Source organism: Heliconius melpomene, chromosome 17, assembly GCF_056956725.1.
Source record: "Heliconius melpomene rosina isolate 202511_hmr_F chromosome 17, ASM5695672v1, whole genome shotgun sequence".
Taxonomy (NCBI): Eukaryota; Metazoa; Arthropoda; class Insecta; order Lepidoptera; family Nymphalidae; genus Heliconius; species Heliconius melpomene.
Genome location: NC_140405.1, coordinates 10,403,794 through 10,424,599, shown reverse-complemented (window position 1 = coordinate 10,424,599; position 20,806 = coordinate 10,403,794). Strand labels below are relative to the sequence as shown.

The 20,806-nt window shown below is 31.2% G+C and overlaps 3 protein-coding genes across 3 annotated transcripts; 2 read left to right on the top strand and 1 right to left on the bottom strand.

Moving 5' to 3' along the window:
* Nucleotides 1–914: 914 nt before the first annotated feature.
* On the bottom strand, nt 915–5,429 carry LOC146530236 (V-type proton ATPase 16 kDa proteolipid subunit c). The gene is made up of 3 exons (XM_085201187.1): nt 5,190–5,429; nt 3,069–3,258; nt 915–2,127 (listed from the first exon to the last, which is right to left on the bottom strand). The coding sequence occupies exons 1-3, from the start codon at nt 5,260–5,262 to the stop codon at nt 1,917–1,919; spliced, it is 474 nt and encodes a 157-aa protein (XP_085057313.1). The 5' UTR covers nt 5,263–5,429; the 3' UTR covers nt 915–1,916.
* A 1,058-nt stretch (nt 5,430–6,487) lies between these two features.
* On the top strand, nt 6,488–18,849 carry LOC146530234 (periodic tryptophan protein 2 homolog). Its single transcript, XM_085201173.1, has 17 exons — nt 6,488–6,614; nt 6,775–6,887; nt 6,995–7,089; nt 7,566–7,694; nt 8,223–8,656; nt 8,902–9,076; nt 9,396–9,563; nt 9,995–10,247; nt 13,664–13,811; nt 14,298–14,489; nt 14,880–15,025; nt 15,444–15,591; nt 15,858–16,001; nt 16,612–16,721; nt 16,887–17,035; nt 17,425–17,629; nt 18,676–18,849. The coding sequence occupies exons 1-17, from the start codon at nt 6,597–6,599 to the stop codon at nt 18,794–18,796; spliced, it is 2,748 nt and encodes a 915-aa protein (XP_085057299.1). The 5' UTR covers nt 6,488–6,596; the 3' UTR covers nt 18,797–18,849.
* Nucleotides 10,598–13,657, top strand: LOC146530235 (uncharacterized). The gene has a single exon (XM_085201174.1). The coding sequence runs from the start codon at nt 11,655–11,657 to the stop codon at nt 13,137–13,139; it is 1,485 nt and encodes a 494-aa protein (XP_085057300.1). The 5' UTR covers nt 10,598–11,654; the 3' UTR covers nt 13,140–13,657.
* Nucleotides 18,850–20,806: the final 1,957 nt, after the last annotated feature.

Below are 20,806 nucleotides of genomic sequence, written 5' to 3'. Positions count from 1 at the left end.
AAATGATTACTTAACATCAATAGGAATCTTCAATTTGTATTGCATTTAAGCGGCGATTCCTATATTTTGAGATTTTTTGAATACAAGTACGGTCGAAGATACATGGCCGCTCAGAATTTTTGTTTTAATTAAGTATTTCCTTTCCGAATGAAAAATGCGCAGTTTAGACAATTTAAGATCCAGGCGACCGACTGTACATATAGTACAGACAGTTATTAATTTTCAATTTTAGACATTGTGTGGAACGACAATATTAAAACCTATAATGGTCGCATGAAATCGAACCAACTATCACATTCAACTATTCTACCCACAATTTATTCTAAAATAATATCAACCTTTTTAGACACTGAAATGCCGTCGGAAAATGCCTTCAGAGTTTTTGAACATCAAAACCAGCACTTTGTGTAGTAGCCATATTTTTCAGTTCATCACCACAAAAGATTCCGCATTTTACAAAACGGATCTACTAACAATGACTATTGATTATTCAATGTATATAATATAGACATTGCGTGTAAAGTGCAACTTTTTTTGTTTTTATATAACTTAGACCTATGATTAATTTTAATATGAATATTCAGTGTTATAATCTAAATGTGTTAAACGTGTTTTAATTTTATCAAGTAATTTCTAGAATAAAAGTTTTAATTTAAATAAGTATAGAAGAGAAACTAAATTCATAAAAAAAACAACAAATATGGAATGGACTGAACTATAGTTATGTTTATACAAATTTTCTATTTTGTTGTTTAATATTTTTTGAAAGTTTAAAGAAAGAATTCGTTCAATATGTTAGTTCTACTCAAGTGAATTTTAATTTACCCATTACTGTTTTTTTTATGTAAAAGGCAAAAGACAGGTAAAAATATAACAAAAAAAAAAAGAAAACTGGACAACTGAAACACTCGATACATCATTTACAAGTAGTTTTCAAAATATTTTATTAACACAATTCATTCAATAACACCAAGATTATAACATTCTCTAACATGAAAACCTAAAATAATACAATTTCACCTATTTGTATTTTTATTTCATTTTACTTACCAAATTTTATATTTCATTCAAACATCATTTGTCTATGAGGTATTATACATAATAAAAATATTTTTTAAAAACTCCATTGTTCAATTAATATATATATTAAAAGTGCAATGTCTAGTTATTAATATTATTATTAAAAATAATAATAATAATGTCGAGGAAAAATAAAACACACAAAAAACAATCAAGAAACAAAATAATATGGAATGTACAAATCATGTTTATTAACTGATCCCTGGCAAATACATTGGTTTGTGACTCACTTTCGAACAGACAGACTGATAATTTATTTAATACATATATATAAATAAATATATAATAATTTAAGTATGGTCACAGCATACAGACGAGAGCACCGGGACAGGCACACCCATGAAACGTAGCAATTATTACAACAATATAATTAAAAGCCAGGTATTGAACGATACATTATGCGGTACACAGTACCGCTGGGGATACGGTTCATAAATATTTTTTTTCGTTTGGACTTAACTTTCTACTCTAACTGTACATTAGTTTCGCCTTACACTAAAATAATCTAAGTGATATATTTCGCAATAGGTAACGCGCTCATAGTATGTAGTAGTATGTAGAAGTAATAATAATTAATACTCCAAAAAATCAAAGCTGAAATTTCAATCACTCGGTAGCTGATGGAGGTTCAAATTTAAATTTTATTTAAATATACAGTATAAGGATGATCTCTGTAGACGCAGCATCAAGTCTACAAAGTCAACGCTTGATGTTACATACTTTAATCTTAACCCTCGAAGTTTAATAGCTACCGGCGATTGATTTGCGCGACATATGAACTTATTAAAACTTCGAGGGGATATATAAGATGGTGAATGGATGTCAGATATTAAAATTTACTGTTGTTTCGTGTACAGATAGATGGCTACGATGAGACCGTATAGACCCAATACTTCAGCGAAAATGAGAATAAGAATCATTCCGACGAACAGCCTTGGTTGTTGGGCGGTACCGCGGACGCCGGCGTCACCCACGATGCCTATGGCGAAACCTGCAGCTAAACCAGAGAAACCTACAGCGAGACCCGCTCCCAAATGGATGAAACCTCTGGAAAATGGAAAAAAATATATTAATATTGTTATATTGGGCAAATGATAATATTAAAAGGTAAATTTTAATTTAAAGTAAGTCCCCAAAAAAGTACCAAAGTATGACTTATTGATACAAGAGAATCAATAAGATTAATCAACTCTTTGAATGTTAAATTATAACTTGATTTATGCAATAACATTTTATGGTATTATATTAATAATGGTCCAGTATTGAAATTAAATCTACCGTTTTGCTATATACAAATGTCGGTCCAAAAATATAAATCAACATATTCAATGCAGTATTAAAGCACAAATTTTTTAGACATGTCAATAATAACTAATTATTGTTTAGTATGTGAATAAACATAAAAGTAGTAAAATCATCAAAAATATAAAACTTGATTTACCACTAAATAAGTAAATCTTTATACTGACACATTTTATTATCCAATGTCATTATCACATTTCATCTTAATAGATTGTCAATAACAGTGGTCAATGACAACCAATTGTTACAATATTCAATGTCAAAACAAAAACTAAATGCAACAGGAAACCACTGGAGCAAATAATCATCAATCATTCTAATCTGCTGTATTTATTAAATATAATTAAATTAGAAAATGCCATATAATTATTAAAACAGGTCCAATATATGTAAAACAAATTACTTAATCAAATATTACAAGACATTCTGCTATTTTTATAATTAGTCCTGTTTACAGGTCTGATAAAACTTTATAACTGAAGAGGCTCATTTCTATTACCCATCTAAATTCAATACATTTAATTAAGTAGCTGAACTCAAAGGATTATTTATTCAAAAGAGTGAGGGCTGCCACCACAACCCTCACATAAACACATTTAATTAACCTTAGTTTATGCATTGGGCCAAATCATGCAATGTAATTGTTCAAATATTGTTTGTGGTTCCTAATAACTAGCAAATCTCACCTAAAAAGAGGATAAGTGGCTGGAGCCTCCAATGACCCAGCAATCAGCACAGCCACGACCAGCCCGTAGATGGCAATGATACCCGCCATGACAACAGGGATGATGGACTTCATGATCAGCTCAGGCCTCATCACCGACATAGCGGCGATACCTGTGCCTGACTTGGCTGTGCCATAGGCCGCACCGAGGGCTGGAATAGAATGAATTTTATTATTAGTAATTTGTAATAATATATTATTTAATAGTAAAAATGGAAGGTTTCAGGTATTAGTATTAGTCCCTTGATAATGAAAGACTTTTATAATAATTTTTGTCATGCAAAATATACATGCTTGTATGATATTTTTTATAACTAGAAGTATAGAATATGACAATACCTTGTGATGCTTTAATGTACATAGATTAAACATAAAATTAGATGATAAATTAATAAGTCATTACAATTGACCTCAAGCATTATTATTTAATACATAAATTATGTAATTTGATAGGGTGTGGCTTCTGATGACCCAGTTTTAAAATATCTCATTTTTTTGTTATATTAAGAAAAAGTTTTTCTACTATTAATACTTATATTGTTTATTGCTTCTATAATTATTTCCAAATCTTATGAAAATGGTTGAGAGTTAAATGAAACTTTATTAGGTTATTTCAATTTAATTCAAGTAATGAAGCAAATCATGTGATGTAATTACTCAATGACATTTTTTTGGTTATGCTTAGCCCACAGGCTATATTATGAGTTAATTTAACTAGATTTTACCTCAGTTATAAAAAGCATAAATGCAACATCAGCAATGTTAATTAAGGAATTTGGGAGTTTGTTATTTGCTCTTGAATTTTGTCATGTGACAGCTTATCTATAGTTAAAAGTTTTTTTTTTGCCTTTTCATAAGTAAAAATATATATAATTACAATAATATACTTTGTAATTTTGTATTTATGAGATATCTGTAGAACACAATGACTTACATTAACATTATAATGAAATACATTTCTAAAGAAAAATCATGTGACCTATTTGTTGAAAATGACATTTTATATAAATCTAGGCTCTTAACCTACATAAGGCACTTCTAGGTATTGGTATAATAAGAAAAACTCATCCTTAAAGCAATTATCTTATAGTAATTATGAAGTACTTAATTGTATACAAAAACTCCATTAATTTCCATTTGTTTTATTCATTTATAATGATTATGGCATTAAAAACCTTGTAAATATGTGACAAGGTAACTAATAGTAACATTTATCAAATGGTAATTCCCTACAATACTGATAGAATATTATTAATTTTACTATTATCGTGATTATATCTGGAAGATATCTATTTGTATCTTAATTCTCATCATACATTCTATACAAATCAATAAAAGTAGTATTCAAAGACGAGAATGTACTAAGTTACGACTACCTTCATCATATGACCAAGTGAAGTCACATGATTTTCAAGTTGAAAATTGAATTGGTTAACTGGAAAAGACACCTATACCAACGCCAATAGTTTCGCTGAAAACAGCGTTTTTGCAAGCCTGCGCAAATCAATTGCTTACATTCATTTTAGAATGCGTTAACGTCTTTTGACATTTACGATTAAGAAATCTCTTATAGACATAAGATAACCGAGGCAAACTTTTATTTTCTATCGAAATTTGTATTATTTGATTAGAAATGCAATAATCTTTAGTTTTATCTACAGTATTGATTGAAGTTTTAATGTGTCATGACAGTGGTTTAACGCTACATCAGCAATGTTGCCAACATTAACGTTTTACGCTACACGATGTCAATCACATGATGATTGATTCTTTTTCCAACCCCGTGCTACGCCCCTTTACACCAAAACCGCCCGTTTCATCAAAAACATCGTATACAAATACAATCGATTGAAGTATGCTATAGATATCTAGATTCTACGTATGTCCCCAAGGTGAGGCTGTTCCTATATTTAGGACGCCTAAAATAACCATATTCGCATTTAAACAGATTGCCCGTCCTAATGACAATTACCAAGAAACAAATAACAGGTTTGGGTGGACGCGTGAATCCATCCCGATGACATTTTCCCTACATACTCGTTCAGCCATTCCGTCAACGTTAAAACACACAAAAGCTACATACCGCTAAAAATGATAGCAGACGCCGCCCCCATAACTCCAAAGAAAGGTCCATAGATGGGATTTGTTTCGGCCATTTTGTATGTGAAGTGTGGGAGTATTTACAGGTCCCAAAAACTGTGATGTGATGACTATCTGCACACACTCACTCCACGGAACTATTTTAGCACAGACAAATATGGCTCAAGCTTTGCAGTGTCGGTAGAATGGGTCATATGACGATTGATGTTCGAGTCAGTGTTCGTTGTGCCTTGAGTTGTGATTGGTGACGTGACGTCATGTCCGAAATGCGCGACCAATCCTGAGCTGGACACTCAACATCGGTATGACGTATAACATTGATGTGGATCGCTGGCCAGCAACTTTTGACTGCGCATGCTCTGTTTAACAAACTTGATACTTTTAATTAAAACATAAAACGAAGTTAACATTTTTTGATACATAATAAATTATTAAACAAAATAAACTTATTATTTTTACAAATACGGTGCACTGAAAAATATTCAATAAAATAAATTCTTTGTAGTTTTTATAATAGGTATCCAATTTGACTGATTCACTTTATAACTTTAACAGATAGCGCGAATTTTGAAAATAACATTGAATGATAGTGCTCATCGATCTTTTCGGCCTTGAATATTCATTAATTAATTTTACTCAAAATTTGAAATTTTATAAAATATGTTTACAATGTTCACAATTAATCCTTTGATTTGTAGAATTAAATTAACATTAAATACAATGAGAAATTGAAACAAATTGTTTTTACAGAATTTGGTGGCAGCCATCAAATATTTAACTTGTCTAAATATTACAAAATAAAAAATTTAATTTATTTAGATTAGAAAATTTTATATACTATTAAAAATTCTAAACTGTTTATGTTTGAAGTAAAGTTGAGAAATAAAGTAAAAATATGCGTTGAAAACAAGTATTTATCGTAGTTCGCCATATAAATTTAAATAAATAAAAATCACATTTGTAGACCATTTCCATGCAAATTTTAATATTTAACCTTTTATTATAATACCTCAGTGCAATTCCATACGGTAGGATAGTAATTTAAATATATTTATAGTAGTTTTATCTTTTAGATGCAAATTAACTACAATATGCAGATCTTCAAAGCTTTAATTTTATTAGATAAATATAATATATATTTTCAATAAGATTTATAAATAAAAATATTATTTTTATATTTAGTTTAATTAAACACACAACAATTTATTTTATTTTAAGCTAAATAAAATAATAAGTTATTGTAACTTGCTCTCTGTGGGCATTTTAATGGTCGTCGGTCTATTTGTCAATGTCAATATCATGTTGAATTTTATAGGTTATGTTTGTTATTCCATGTGATATGTTGATACAATTATTTTTAAATTAAAAAATACATTTAATTTTAACAAAAATGAAGTTTAACTATAAGGTTCGTTTAATTGTTTTAGCTGTAATATGTGCATTTATAAAATATGACTATACTACTCCCTTAAGCTTAAATTAGCAAAGAATTTCAATGTTTATGTATAGTTTATTTTGGAAACACTTAGTTTTATTTCTTTTATATATGACCTGTTTCTTTATTTCAGTTTCAAAATCTATTAGGTACAGTGTATCGACGTGGTGATATATTGTTTACGAATGATGGAAATTGTGTTATCAGTCCAGTTGGTAATAAAATTACTATTTACAATCTTAAACAGTGAGTATTTTATACGTCTTACAATTTATAAATAATAAAAATAGTACTACATTCCACGAATTCGTTTGTTTTTTGTAATAATAATATTCTATTTTTTATAATTTCAGGAATAAAAGTAATACTTTGCCCATAGAAAGCCATTTTAATTATACAGCAATTGATGTTTCTCCAAATGGCTCTATACTGCTGGCAATCAATGAAAGTAAGTACATATTTGGAAAAAAAATATGTTTATTTATGTTTAATACTAAATACTAACTTTTATACTTCTCTTTCCTTTTATTCCTGTAAAAATTAAGATCAGGAGAATGAAAAAGATGATTTGTCCAAGAGTGAAACTCATTCATTGCAATTTCATTAAAGTATTCGTAAAAATGAATAAAATAACCAATCATAAATCTTTTTAGCCTCATGTTACATCGGGCACATAACCATAAAAAAATAGTAATGAAGGAAGGAAATGAAAATATGAAATATCTAACTGCCCCTGCAAATAGAATCACAACCATAGTGTTTACAGTAACATGCTTCTGCCCCTGTGACACAACAGTTCAAATGTTGTTATTATTTTATTATATTTAAATATTATAATAATAATGTCATGGCTTAGCAGCATAGTCTCAATTTCAACTTATTCTGTCAATTTTTTTATTAAATTATAAAATATGTACATTACAGAGGGTGAAGCTCAAATGATAAGTTTGTTGACATGTACAGTCATACACAGATATAAATTTAAGCAAGAAGTAAATGCTGTTAAGTTTAGTCCAGATGGAAAATTGTTTGCCGCCTGTTGTGACGATACAGGTAAAGAGAATCTATTTTGCCAATATCAGGGCATGCTCAGTGTTACTGTGAGGGATACTCCATTTTTTTATATTAAGTAGCTTGTATGTTGATTAGGCATATTGGAAAAAAAATGTTATATACACTCAATTTACCGAATTGGTCTTAAAGTTACTACCATTGTGTGTGTAATTGGACACTATCCCAATTAATTTTTTAAACTAAAAATTAAATCTGCTTTACGCTGTATCCTGCACACAGCAGCACTTTCTGCTGAATTGTGGAGGCTTCGCATGTTGAGTGGCAGAACTCAATTCAATTTTTTTTTTTATTATAAATTTGTAAGTACTTAATTTTAACTTTATATTATGATACTTTTTGCAGATATACTAAAAGGTTTTTTTAATAATATATGTGTGTAAATAAATAGATGCAATTAAAAAAAAGTTATTTTGAAATCACAGACAGACACATCAATTATTATTTATATGTATAGATCAAAAAATATATTGAAGTATGTTTAATAAACAAATATTTTTTGATTTACAGTATTCATTATGACAGCACCAAGCACTTTCACTGGGGAATTTCGCTCGTTCATTATGAAAAGAGTATTCAAAAAGGCATTAGACCAAGTAACTTGTCTCGACTGGTCATCCTGTGGTAAATTATTAGCTGTCGGTTCAAAAGACACAACAACTAAAATATATACATCAGAATATTTAGATAATTTAAATATGTACTCTTTAAGTGGACATACAGACAAAATTGTTGGTGTTTTCTTTGAAAAGAAAAGTCTAGATCTTATAACTGTTAGTCGAAATGGTCAAATATGTTTGTGGGAATCTACTATTGATGCGGAGGAACTGGTTACGTCCAAAGTTCAAATTTCACATAAGAAAAGAAGGAAATTGCAGAAGTTAGAGGAATTGCAGGAGGATGAGGTTGATGAAGATAATGTTATTGAGAAAGATAAGGAATATGTAAGTTTTTTTTGACGTATTTTATTAAATTAATTACATAGAGGTCTTTGTGGCGCAGTAGACCGTGTGATTGTAACGACAGAATGGTGTGTCTTGACACTAGGTTCTTTTTCCCTATTCTCTCTCCTATATGTGGCATAAACCGTAAAGCTGAAAAAAAAGCCAAACAAATTATAGGAATTCTTTTTTTCTTCTTTAATAATTATATTTCTTTTTCTATATTAAATCAAATTTCTTTTTCCCAGGAAAGTGACAAAGATGAAGATATGGAGAAAGAACTAATAAAAACAGAAGATAACAAGAGGCTACAATACAAAAAACTAGGCCGCCATTATATAGGGGATGCCATAAGGAATGCCCACCATAAAGTCAAATTGACAGCTGCAGCTTACCATAAGAGTACTAAAATATTAGTTACAGGTTAGTTTTTTATTGACATAATATAATTTTTTTAAATAAAAAATGGCCTGTTGAGTTTCATTAAGATAAATTTTACAGAACCTATAAAAAATTGACCATGTAATTTCTTATTTTGAATAAAAAAAATTATTATGTTATAATGCTTATTTTTGATTAACATATATTAATTACTTAAATAAAAAAATTAAGTCGATCACAATGGCGATTTTTATATTATATAAAATTATAGTTCTTCTTTTAACTTTATATTTTTATTTAAAAAATACAAAAAAATCAGAATTTTTTAAAAAATATTTTTATTTTCTTTTTTCCTTAACAGGTTTCTCAACAGGCATATTTTTCTTACATGAAATGCCGGATGTGAACCTTATACACACGCTAAGTATATCAGAGCATAGGATCAGTAGTATAGCTGTGTCCAGCCAAGGCGACTGGATAGCGTTTGGTTGTCCCAATATCGGACAGTTGTTGGTATGGGAGTGGCAAAGTGAGTGATTTGTTTATATTGAGAATGTAGTGATGTGTCACTGTGTTCTGTATTCCTTAGTCTTGTATATTATACACACATTGAGATATCTCACAGCACCTCGCATAGCATTGGAGGCAGAGGTAATTTAGTGATAAGTTCCTCCGTTCCAAGCACTGTCGAATTTTCAAGATATTGACAAATCCCAATATCGCGCTGAAACTATTAATTTTTGTACCAAATTGTAGTTTTTTTTGTAATGCAAAACTATTAGTGGCCAGTGGTGCAAGCGAGTGAGTGTAGCACGACAGGTTGTGGATTCGATTCTGACTTGAGGAAATGAAATATTTGCTACATGAGGGATACTGCGTGAAGCTGGAAAAAAGGGGTAAAAGAGCCGAAGAACCACCTTTATTCTGCTTAATATAATATAATTTTTTATTTATCAACAGGTGAACAATACGTAATGAAGCAACAAGGCCATTCCCAGGATATGACCTGCCTCGCCTACTCACCGGACGGCCTGTACATAGTGACCGGAAGCTACGACGGCAAGGTCAAAGTGTGGAACACCACCAACGGCTTCTGTTTTGTGACCTTCAACGAACACAAGTCGACGGTCACCGATATTGTGTTTAGTGCAAATAAGAAGTTTTTTGTGTCTGCCTCACTTGATGGGAGTGTGCGGTGTTATGATCTTACTAGGTGGGTTTTAGTGTCTTTTTACTTTTTTTTTGTTGTTTTTAACACTTTAGCCTCCACAGAGAACGGAAGGCTAAAAGCTACTCTATCTAATACTTCTTTTATCTCATTTTAATTTTATTTTATTTTGAAATATTTGGATTTTAATGTAGCGGGACTCGATTGTAACCATACTAATAATTCACCTTAAAATAAATGTGTGCGGTATAATGATGTTACTATCCTGTAACATAAAATACTAAAACTCTCCTGAGTTACAGTACTGTGGACGAGTCATGGCCACCCTATAATTTAGTTTTTCCCAATCTATATATGAAGAGTTTAGTTTCAAAACCCGCCAAAACGATATTTGACTAAAAACATTGTTTCGCTTGAATATGAAGCGTCATCATTTATTCTTTCTTGTTAGTTTAAAAATTATAAACAAATGCCGCTAAAATCTTAATAAATCAGCTTACAAAAGTTACAGTTTGTTGCAAATACCGCTAAAATATATCCAATGCGTTTCAAATTCCGCTAAATCCAAATCGACCAATCACAGCAAGGAGTTTGCATCACGTGACACAACAAACACTATGGCGGTGTAGTTAAAAACGTGAAGAAGTGCTGTTAGTTTTTTATGTTTATTTTAAATAACAAATGGATGACTTACCACAATTTGTTACTAAATGTGATCCTAAACATGCCAGAAAGAGAAAAAGTAATAGATCAACATGGAAACGCATTGCAGAGCAAAACAAAAGGTACGTTAAATTTTGTATTAACCTACTTGTTAAAGTGAAGGGGATGATGTTATGCAAAATGTTATCAAAAAAATCTTTAGTTTTATAAAACTAGTTCGTTATTTTATTAACTGTAAATTAAAACTATTCGGGGTCTATTTCCTTCTAATTTGTCCTTACATCTGTTTCTGGGGAAACGTAATGGAGATTTTGTGTAGGTATTTAAAAGGTAGGTTACTTATTGCTTATGATATGTTGTAATATCCAAGTAATAAAAAAAATGCTTTATTATCTACAACTATATTCCAAAAAAAACTTCTTATATTAACCAGAAGTCAGTATAATGCTACGTTTTCATTGAGGCAAAACGAAGCCGAGCACAATACGCGAAATCTTATCCTTGCTCTTGCGTTTGGTTGTTTTAATGTAAAAATATTGTTTCAGGTACGAAAGTAAAGGTTTACCGAAGTTCCCGCAATGCAATCATAACCAAAAATCTTTCAGATGCGCTAAATTAACTTACCAGGAAATAAGCAGATTTCATAGAAATTTTTATAAATGTACAACTAAAATTTCTCAAGATCATTTCATTTTAAAATACTGCAACGTAAAAAAAGCTTTTAACAAAAAAGAAAATTCTAAAAGAAACATTGCTACTAAATATTATATCATTGGAAACCATAGTCAAATGATACCAGTTTGCCAAAAAACGTTCTTGGATGCTCTTCTGGTTAAAAAAGATAGAATTAAGGGTATTATGAGAAGATTTTATGAAAGTGGAGGGAATCATCCAGAAGAAAAGAGAGGAGGTGATCGAAAATCCCAAAAATTCTCGGCAAAAAAAGTGGCAGTTGAATGTTTTATTGAGAAACTTAAATGCCAAGAAAGTCATTATTGTCGCTCAAAAACACAAAGATTATATCTCCCGGCCGAGCTTAATATTCGAAAATTATGGCGGTTCTATAATGCAGAAAATCAGGATGATCTTAAGGTTACACAAAGTTTTTTTCGCAATATATTTAATACATGTTACAATATTGGTTTCGGTTCCCCGAAAACAGACGTCTGCTCTACATGTATTTCTCTGCAAGAACAAATAACATCTGAAAGCGACCCAAGAAAAAGACAGGAACTTATGACTAATAAAAGAATTCACAGATTAAAGTATAAAGCGTTTTACAAAATACTCCAAGAGGAAGATGAGACTATTAAAACTATTACATTTGACTGTCAGAAAAACCAGCCGCTACCCAAGCTTCCAGACCAATCAGCGTATTTTAGTCGACAGTTTAATTTTTATCACTTTGCAATTGTAGATGGAAATTCTAAGGCAAAATTAAATAAAAAAAATGTAAATTCATATTATTGGAGCGAAGTAGTCCATAATAAGGCAGGAAATCAAATTGTAAGTGCAGTATATCGTTATCTACAACATGTTACCTTTAACAAGAAAATCGAGATTTTACGAGTGGTATGCGACGGTTGTTCCGGGCAGAATAAGAATACTGCAATGGTTGTTATATTGGGTAAATGGTTGTATTGTGAAGCACCTAGACATGTAAAAAAAATTGAATTAATATATCCCATAGTAGGACATTCCTTTATACCTCCTGACCGTGTATTTGCTAGGATCGAAAAAATATTAAAAACTAAAGAAATTGTAATTTGTCCAGCAGAATATGTCTCTGTGCTTGCGGAAAATGGAACTGTCGTAGACCTGTCAACTATACCAGTCTACGACTGGAAGAAAGCTTATGAAAGAATTATAAAACCTACTACCTCTTGGCATTTTCCTTTTATGAAATCAAAGCGTATTTTTATAACTAGATCAAAATCTGACAACGTATTAGTTCAAGGAGAAATTAATTATAAAAGTGAACTCAACGGAAAAAAAAGAATTACAAAAAAAAATAAAAAAATAACAATGCTTTCTCCCGAGTTAGTACTAGCAAACATAAATTTTCCAATAAAGGCAAAGGTGGACGATGTTGTCAAACTTCTCGAAAAGCATTTCGGGACAGATTGGAGAAATTTGTCTACTTTAGAATATTATAAAAATATTGAAGCAAGACTGCATGCAAATGTCGAAACATTCAGTAGCTTCGATACTGAAAATAATGTCGAAGAGCATTATTGTGAATATGGTTTTGAGGACGTTGAAACACATATTTAAAATTGTTCTTAAATTCCACTCTTTTATTTTCTTTTATTATTTGTTTTTAATTTAATTAATAAACAATGTTCAAGCTTTAACCTCTATTAATATTTCCATGTTCCTAGAATCTTATAAATGTACCTAAATTGTTTTATTAACATTTCACTATTCATAACTGAATAAAACCATCCACATGTCAAAATCTGTCAATTGCAAATCCCGCTAAAACAAACAGTGTTTATATCAAACCCCACTAAAATCAAATGTATGCTTCAAAATCCACTAAAACCAAAATTGTAATGGTTATTTTTACGTTATTTTTAATTATTCTCCTCGGAGACTATGTTCTTTAGTATTGCCAGTCTTAATATAAAGCTGTCACTGTATTTTTTGAAAAATATTGTACACAATAATTATTTTAAAAGTTTTTTACGTTTTACCGACATTTAATGAAAAGTGTTATGGCGGGGTTTGAAATTAAGCTCCTCATATCTCTCATAGAAGAAATTAAAAGTTTTAATATACAAGTTAATTTATTCCAGGTACCGCAATTTCCGTACATTAACATCGCCCAGTCTAGTACAATTTGCGTGCGCGGCGTTAGACAGTAGCAGCGAGCTATGCGCCGCCGGAGGTCAGGACGTGTTTGACATATACGTATGGTCCATCAAGTTTGGGAAGCTCTTAGAGGTGAGGGATATAGTGTTAACCTTTATTAAATGAAACTATTTAACCTGATTAATCACATATATTTAGTATTATATATTTTTGGAAATCCGAAGTTTGGAACACTTTGAAGAAGTCCTTAGTCACGGGTAGACTCCAGCCCAGGAGTGTTAACCTTGTTTTGTGTAGTTGAAGGATTTTAGATGACTCTAAACGGAAGGGAATTTAGTGGTGAGGTACTGCGTATCCCACGAATCGTTCAATTTTTGTGATATTCGTATTGGTTTGCAAAATATTTTTCCAAACTTCATATTAAAATAAGAATATGAAATTTAATTTAGTTCCCAGAGTGGTAATCGAACCCGTGATAATAAATTCTGCCTCTTTATGGAAGATTTAACGGAATGTGTAGAAAACAAGTCTCAACACTAGGTACCCTCGGGATATGCGGGATACAAAAAGAAATAATAAATACTTATCAATTTTTCAATTTAATTTTTTAATTTTCAGGTTCTAGCAGGTCATGAAGCACCAGTATCTTCGCTCTCATTTTCCCCCATCCTATCGAGTTCCCAACTGGCATCAGCCTCGTGGGACAAAACGGTCAAACTATGGAATTGTATAGAAACCAGCTCAGACTGTGAAACATTACAATTGACGTCAGACGCGTTGCAAGTTGCGTTTAGGCCAGATGGTGAAGAGGTATTTATTATGTTACTTTTTTTCCTGCGTGTAGTGTCACTCTGCATCCTGTATATAATAATGCGGGATAAGTAAGGATAATAGTATGTATTAAGTCACTCAAAAAATTTCGAGATAGTATGTTGAATGGCGCGGATAGAGCGCGGCCAGGAAATGAAAATACTTAATAATTTTTCCCCCAGTTAGTATTTAGTTAGACTTGGACAACGCCACAACAGCTTTGCTCAGGTATTTATTACAATTTTTTTAATCTCAGTCAAACTTTATTTGGCGTTTCTGTGTATGGGATCTGCATCTTATAAGCGTTTAAACCTAGCTTTTTATACAATTTTCCTCAAGTTTCATTAACCTTTGAAAAAAGCTTAATATACTTTCTTTTATATTTATTAGATAGCAGTATCAACATTAGACGGTAACATAACATTTTTCAATACATCAACCTCGGAACAAACTGGCAGTATAGAAGGCAGAAATGACCTGGGATCAGGCAGGGCGGACACAGATCTTATAACACCTGAGAAAATGTTGAAAACTAAGTAAGTTTAGTGATAAGTGTATGTATAATACAGTCGATGAGTCGTCGCCACTCTGAAGTGCACTGCGCATATTAATTTTAGGATCTTTCTTAGTTTTAATTGTTTTCTTCCCTTTTACCTAAGTATAAAATAATTTAAAGAAGGGGTGCGAGTTCAAATCCGTTATGTTTGCTAAGTATAAAAACTATATAAGACCAAGATCTTATAAGAATATTGATATTGTCAATGACAATGCATGAAACATGTAAAATGTTATTTTAAAATTAAATTATTTTTTTGTTCAGAATCCATTTTTTCTTCAAAACATAATTTAAATACTAAGTTAATAAATTAAATATAAAGTAATACGTTTCGGAACTTAACGCCGCCATAGCTATGTAAGTTTTTAACGTAAGTAAGTTTTTCTTGATATTTACAGAGCATTCACAACAATATGTTACACAGCGGACGGTCTGTGCATACTCGGCGGTGGTAACTCTAAGCACATATGTTTGTACAGTGTGAACGAGGCGGTGCTTATAAAGAAATATGTTATAACACAGAATAGATCGTTGGATGCGGTTAATGTGAGTATGGGTTCCAAATTTTAATTGTTTTTTTTTGGTTGTCTGTAGTTTTTTGGTCTCTCTTACAAAGTTCTAGCGATGTTAAAAAAACTTAAAAATATGTTAAATAATATTTTTATATATATTTTATAGATATAACTCTTTGTTCAGTGAAAATTCCCAAAAATTTACTTACAGACCTTAATAAGAATGTAGGGCTCAGTGTTCAGAGTGCTGGGAAAGTACGTTTAAATTTTTATACAAATAAAATTATATGTATTTCGCAGGACTTCATAAACCGTCGTTTTCTAACGGAATTCGGCAACATGGCGCTTGTAGAGGATCGAGATGCTTTAGAAGGTGGAGAAGTCAATATACGCTTACCTGGCGTCAAAACAGGTGATATGGCCGATAGGAATGTCAAACCTGAGGTAAAATATTGAAATATTTTTATTTAGTATCGGACCATAACCATACTGGTGGTTGTCAGTTCGACTCTTACTCAATGCAATAATGATTTTAAAATTATTACTTTATTCTTATTTCATTCTGGTATATGAGTTCCGTCATTCTATACACGCATATATTGTATGAGGAACGGATTGTTTTACAACTAGTTTACCTGTTATATTCGGGATAGAGCGTGAAGCTGTTTTTTTATTATTCTTACAAAAATATTTCTTGTTAATAAATTATAATTTTCTTTAATATTAAATATCCTTTGAACGATTTTCAAAAGACATGAATTCAAATGGTATGGGTGGTAGTATAATTATGTATATTTTTAATTTTTCACATAATAAAAATAAATAAATAATCGTACGCTAAATCCTGTTAACAACAGAGTCGATGGGGAATCTATTGTTAAGAAACTATGTTCCCTACACATCGCGTAATTTGTGAGACATTGCGTGTTGAGGGGCGGAACTCAACATACAAGTTTATATTTTACAATATGCAACGTCTCATTTTACAATATTAAAATATTTTATATGTTATATACTGTAAATTATTATAATCAAATATTAATACTTATAATAGGTACGAGTGCACTGTGTCAGATTTTCACCCTCCGGAGAAAGTTTTGCAGTAGCGGCCACTGAAGGACTTCTAATATATGCTCAAAATGCAGGCTTGGATGGCACTTTCAGGTAATTTTTTTATTTTATTTTTGTGTACAGAGTGTAATGATGAATCTCTCCGTCATATTATTGTGGGTTCGATTCCCGCTTACTAGGTTCCCAGGTTCCCTCTGCCTATCCCTATATAAAAATAATTTGTTTATATTAATAACACGTTTTATATTAAATTTCCAGGCCATTCCGTCTATCGACAGATTCTACGCCATTAATGGTAAAAAAACACTTAGAGAATAAAGAATGGGGCTTAGCACTGCACCACGCGCTACAACTGAACGAACGTGACGTCATACAACAGTGCGTGGAGAGTGTTCCGGCGATGCATAGTGAGTAGACGTGTAACTTAACACCGTACTTGTGTTAAGCTTAAAATTAATTTCAATTCGTCGTGGCGCAGAAACACGAGCTTGTGACTGTACCGCGACGATTGTGAGTTTGATTCCCATTCGGGGGAATTAATAATTATTTATTAATATTTTCATTTCTTCGCTCTTCGGTAACTAATTACAGAAGTTATTAATGGCGGTACTCCATGACGCCACTAAGCACGCAATGGCTCGAAAATTTGGTGGATAGTGAAGAATGGAGTGTCTTAACACTTAACATTAGGTTCCTTCTGCCTACCCTGGTATACAGGTGAAGTTAGAAAAAAAAAAACAATAAGTAAATAAAGAATATAATATTAACTAAATCTAATGTCTCTTATTCCTTTCAGTACAATTAACAGTATCAAGTTTAGAAGAAGAATATTCTCATCGTCTTCTCGACTCAATAGCCCGTCTACTAGAGGACAGCCGCCATTTTGAGCATTTACTAATTTGGGTGAAAAATCTTTTGACGGATAAAAGTAAATATCCACAAAGTGTGCTTTTGGCAGTTGAGAAAGTTCTTACAGTGAAATATTCGCAGTTGAGTAAAATGTAAGTTGTTTTTATTTAACAAAAAAAATTGTAGATAGAAATAGTCGATTGTGCTACAATTATCGTGAGATGAGAATTGAACCTATAGCCATTGTGAGTACAGACATTAGAACTACACCACAATGAAATTATATGCCTTTATAGTAAAATATCAAATAAAATAAATTGTTTATTTGATACTAAATGGTTTTTTTTGATGCACTAATAAAAAAACATAATAAGTCTTGCGACGTATTTGTTTTTAGCTTAATTGGCCGTTCTAGTAAGATAGTGTGCGGCGTTGTGTTCCGCTACTGAATACGCAATTTCTTGAACTCCGGCGAAAAGCGTAAGACGGAGTGTTTCAGTTGGCAATGTTTACCCTGCTACAATTAGGATAGAGCGTGTAGCTAAAAAAATATAAAAATTGAGTTATTCAGTACAATCTAGATATTTACTTTTATTACATAAACCATCACATGCTCTTATCAGCGATAATGTCAAGTGCTATGATAACGCGAGATGTGATAGTGGAATCTCACAAAAATGTATGGCCTTTTAGTGTTATCTACATATTATTGTGATAAATTTGACGTTTTTATTTATATATTGGTTGGTGTAAATTTTGATTTCTTTTTCGGTGGTATATTATAGATTTTCTTTATAATTCTTTTCGTGATTTTTAATTATATTGTTTTATACTTGTGATAGTAAATATATCGCATAAATTTGGCATTTATTAGGACTCAAAATCCTCACTTGGACATTCTCCAAATTTAAATTGTACTGTGTCTATAGAATATAGTTTTGTTTTATATATCTATCCCTTATACTTTTTAATATCGTCAGATTTGAAAATAAAATCTAAAGCCTGCTGCTTTAAAGGAAAATCTTTTTAATGTTCGATTCCCACTTCAACAGAAGTTATGAATATTTCATTTTTTTGGACTTATCATACATTTATTCACATTTTCACATTTTTATTTAATTTTTTTTTGACCATTTATAATAATTTATCATTACATTTTTTTTTTTTTTAATTTTTAATCGGCACTGTATGATTTCAGTTGCGACTTCAACAAATACACGGTGCGGTGTTGCGCGGCGGTTAGCGCCGTAAACGCTGCCCGGCCTCAGCAGAGCACCGACCAGGACAGCGCACGATCCTCAGACACTGATGACGACTGATTTTACAACATAATAAAATTACTAAAAACATAATAAAATGTTTTTCTTAAATATTTGTTTGTTGAGTTTTATTATTTATCTTTTGTTCTTTAATTAAGTACTGAGACATAATGTTTTTTTTTACTGAGATTGTATATTAGTGGAGATATCTATAAATGAAACATTTTATCCTTAAAAAATATATTTATTATTACAAAATAGATATGGTTAGACCGTGATAGTGCAGTGCGTCTGACTGTAAAAGCGACGCTTGTGAGTTTGATTCCAACTTGGGGGGGGGTCTGTATTATTTTCGTTGAGGTCTGTAACTTCACGCATCACACCGCATTATTATGGTTTTGGTAGTGAATTTAAAATACCTTTGAAAAAACTGACGGCGCAGGGGTACAAGTATGTGACAATTGTGGGTTCGATTCTCACTCACACTCACTCACATAAAAATATTGAATGAATTCAATATTTTTATTTCCTCTCTCTGGAAACGAGGCAAAGCGCGGCGTTAAGTTCCGCCACACAACACGCATTGCTTCAAGAATTCGGCGTAAGGTAGGAAACGGAATGTTCAAAACTAGGTTCCCAGATTCCCTCTGCCTACCTAGAACGGTGTGATTAAAAAAAGTCCTTCGTAGCGTGTTGTGGCGTTAGATTACGTCACATATTATCTAAAAAATATTAAAATTTAGAAACGATTGTGCCAGTAGGTTCCCACTTCTCAAAGTTACATTTTCCAGTTAATATGTTGAACACTGGTTTACCTTGAAGTATAGAATACTAAAAAAATATTTATTTTTATATCACTGAAATTAAATCGTGAATCACGTTTTATCGCCTTGAAGTGACGATACGGAAGACTACCTTAGCACATAATATATTTTTTTAATAATAAACTTAGAAGCGGTTGCGTAGTGTTGAGTTCCTCAATTTAAGAGTCGTAACACTAGGTAAGCGGTTAGTAGTAGGGTAGTTTTGCCTAAAATACTATCAGGAAAAAAGAGAGAAGCTGATTTTAATAATATATTTATTTGCATGCAGAATGAAGAAAATAGAATAGAATAGATAAAATTCAGTATTTCATTTTCTTGATTGGGAATCGAACACATACTGTTGCCTCACAGTCATTCTTGCCTCACGTCGGCCTCCAGGATAAAATTGCAATGGTAATTTTAGAAAACCTTCAATTATTATGATTCTCTCATTAGTACAACGATCCTAATGTCTAGACTACGAGTCATACATTAGGTAAGTGTATAATGCCATCTGTCATACTGAAGCTGTGTAATGACGTCATAACTCTTTATGAACTCTACGTAAAGTGACAAAAATTTATAGCAAATTGAGAAAAAAAGGGAAAAACAGCTCTATTTTTGTTATTTTAAAGTTCTTTTTACAATAGTAGCTTTATTATTTATTTCTTGTTACAATGACTATGACTTTACACGATATTTGTTTTTTTTCTAATACTTGTCAGGTTTGTAAGGCAGTAGGTTATAATGTTTGGAGTAACATTTCAAAGTCGAATCGAAATTTATTTAAACCTGCTCGCGGCTTCGCCCGCTTGAATTACATAATAATTATAAATTTATGATTGTACATTATTTTCGTTTTTTAATAATAATATAATTTGAAACCTATATTGAAAAGTATTAAGGACATCTTGCTAGAATTCAATAGTGAAAACTGCAATTAAATTGGTGAAGCTGTTTGAGAGATTAGCGTGAAAAAACCCATAGACATGCAGACAAAAATTTCAAAAATCATTGTCACGAATACACTAAAAATATTTTCAAGTCATTATTATTCTCTTATGTAAATATATATATAAGAAAATAAATAAAATATATTTAGTACATACAGACAATAAAATATTTGCAGTAGTAGAGTTCATTTGGAGGCTATCCAAATAGTCGCCGTTGTTGCGAAACAGGCTTTTGTAGTGTAGTACTCAAACGAGGTCGGTTCATTTACCTAATAAGTATGTTATTTCTTTTGGCTATTTTAGAGTTTATTCTT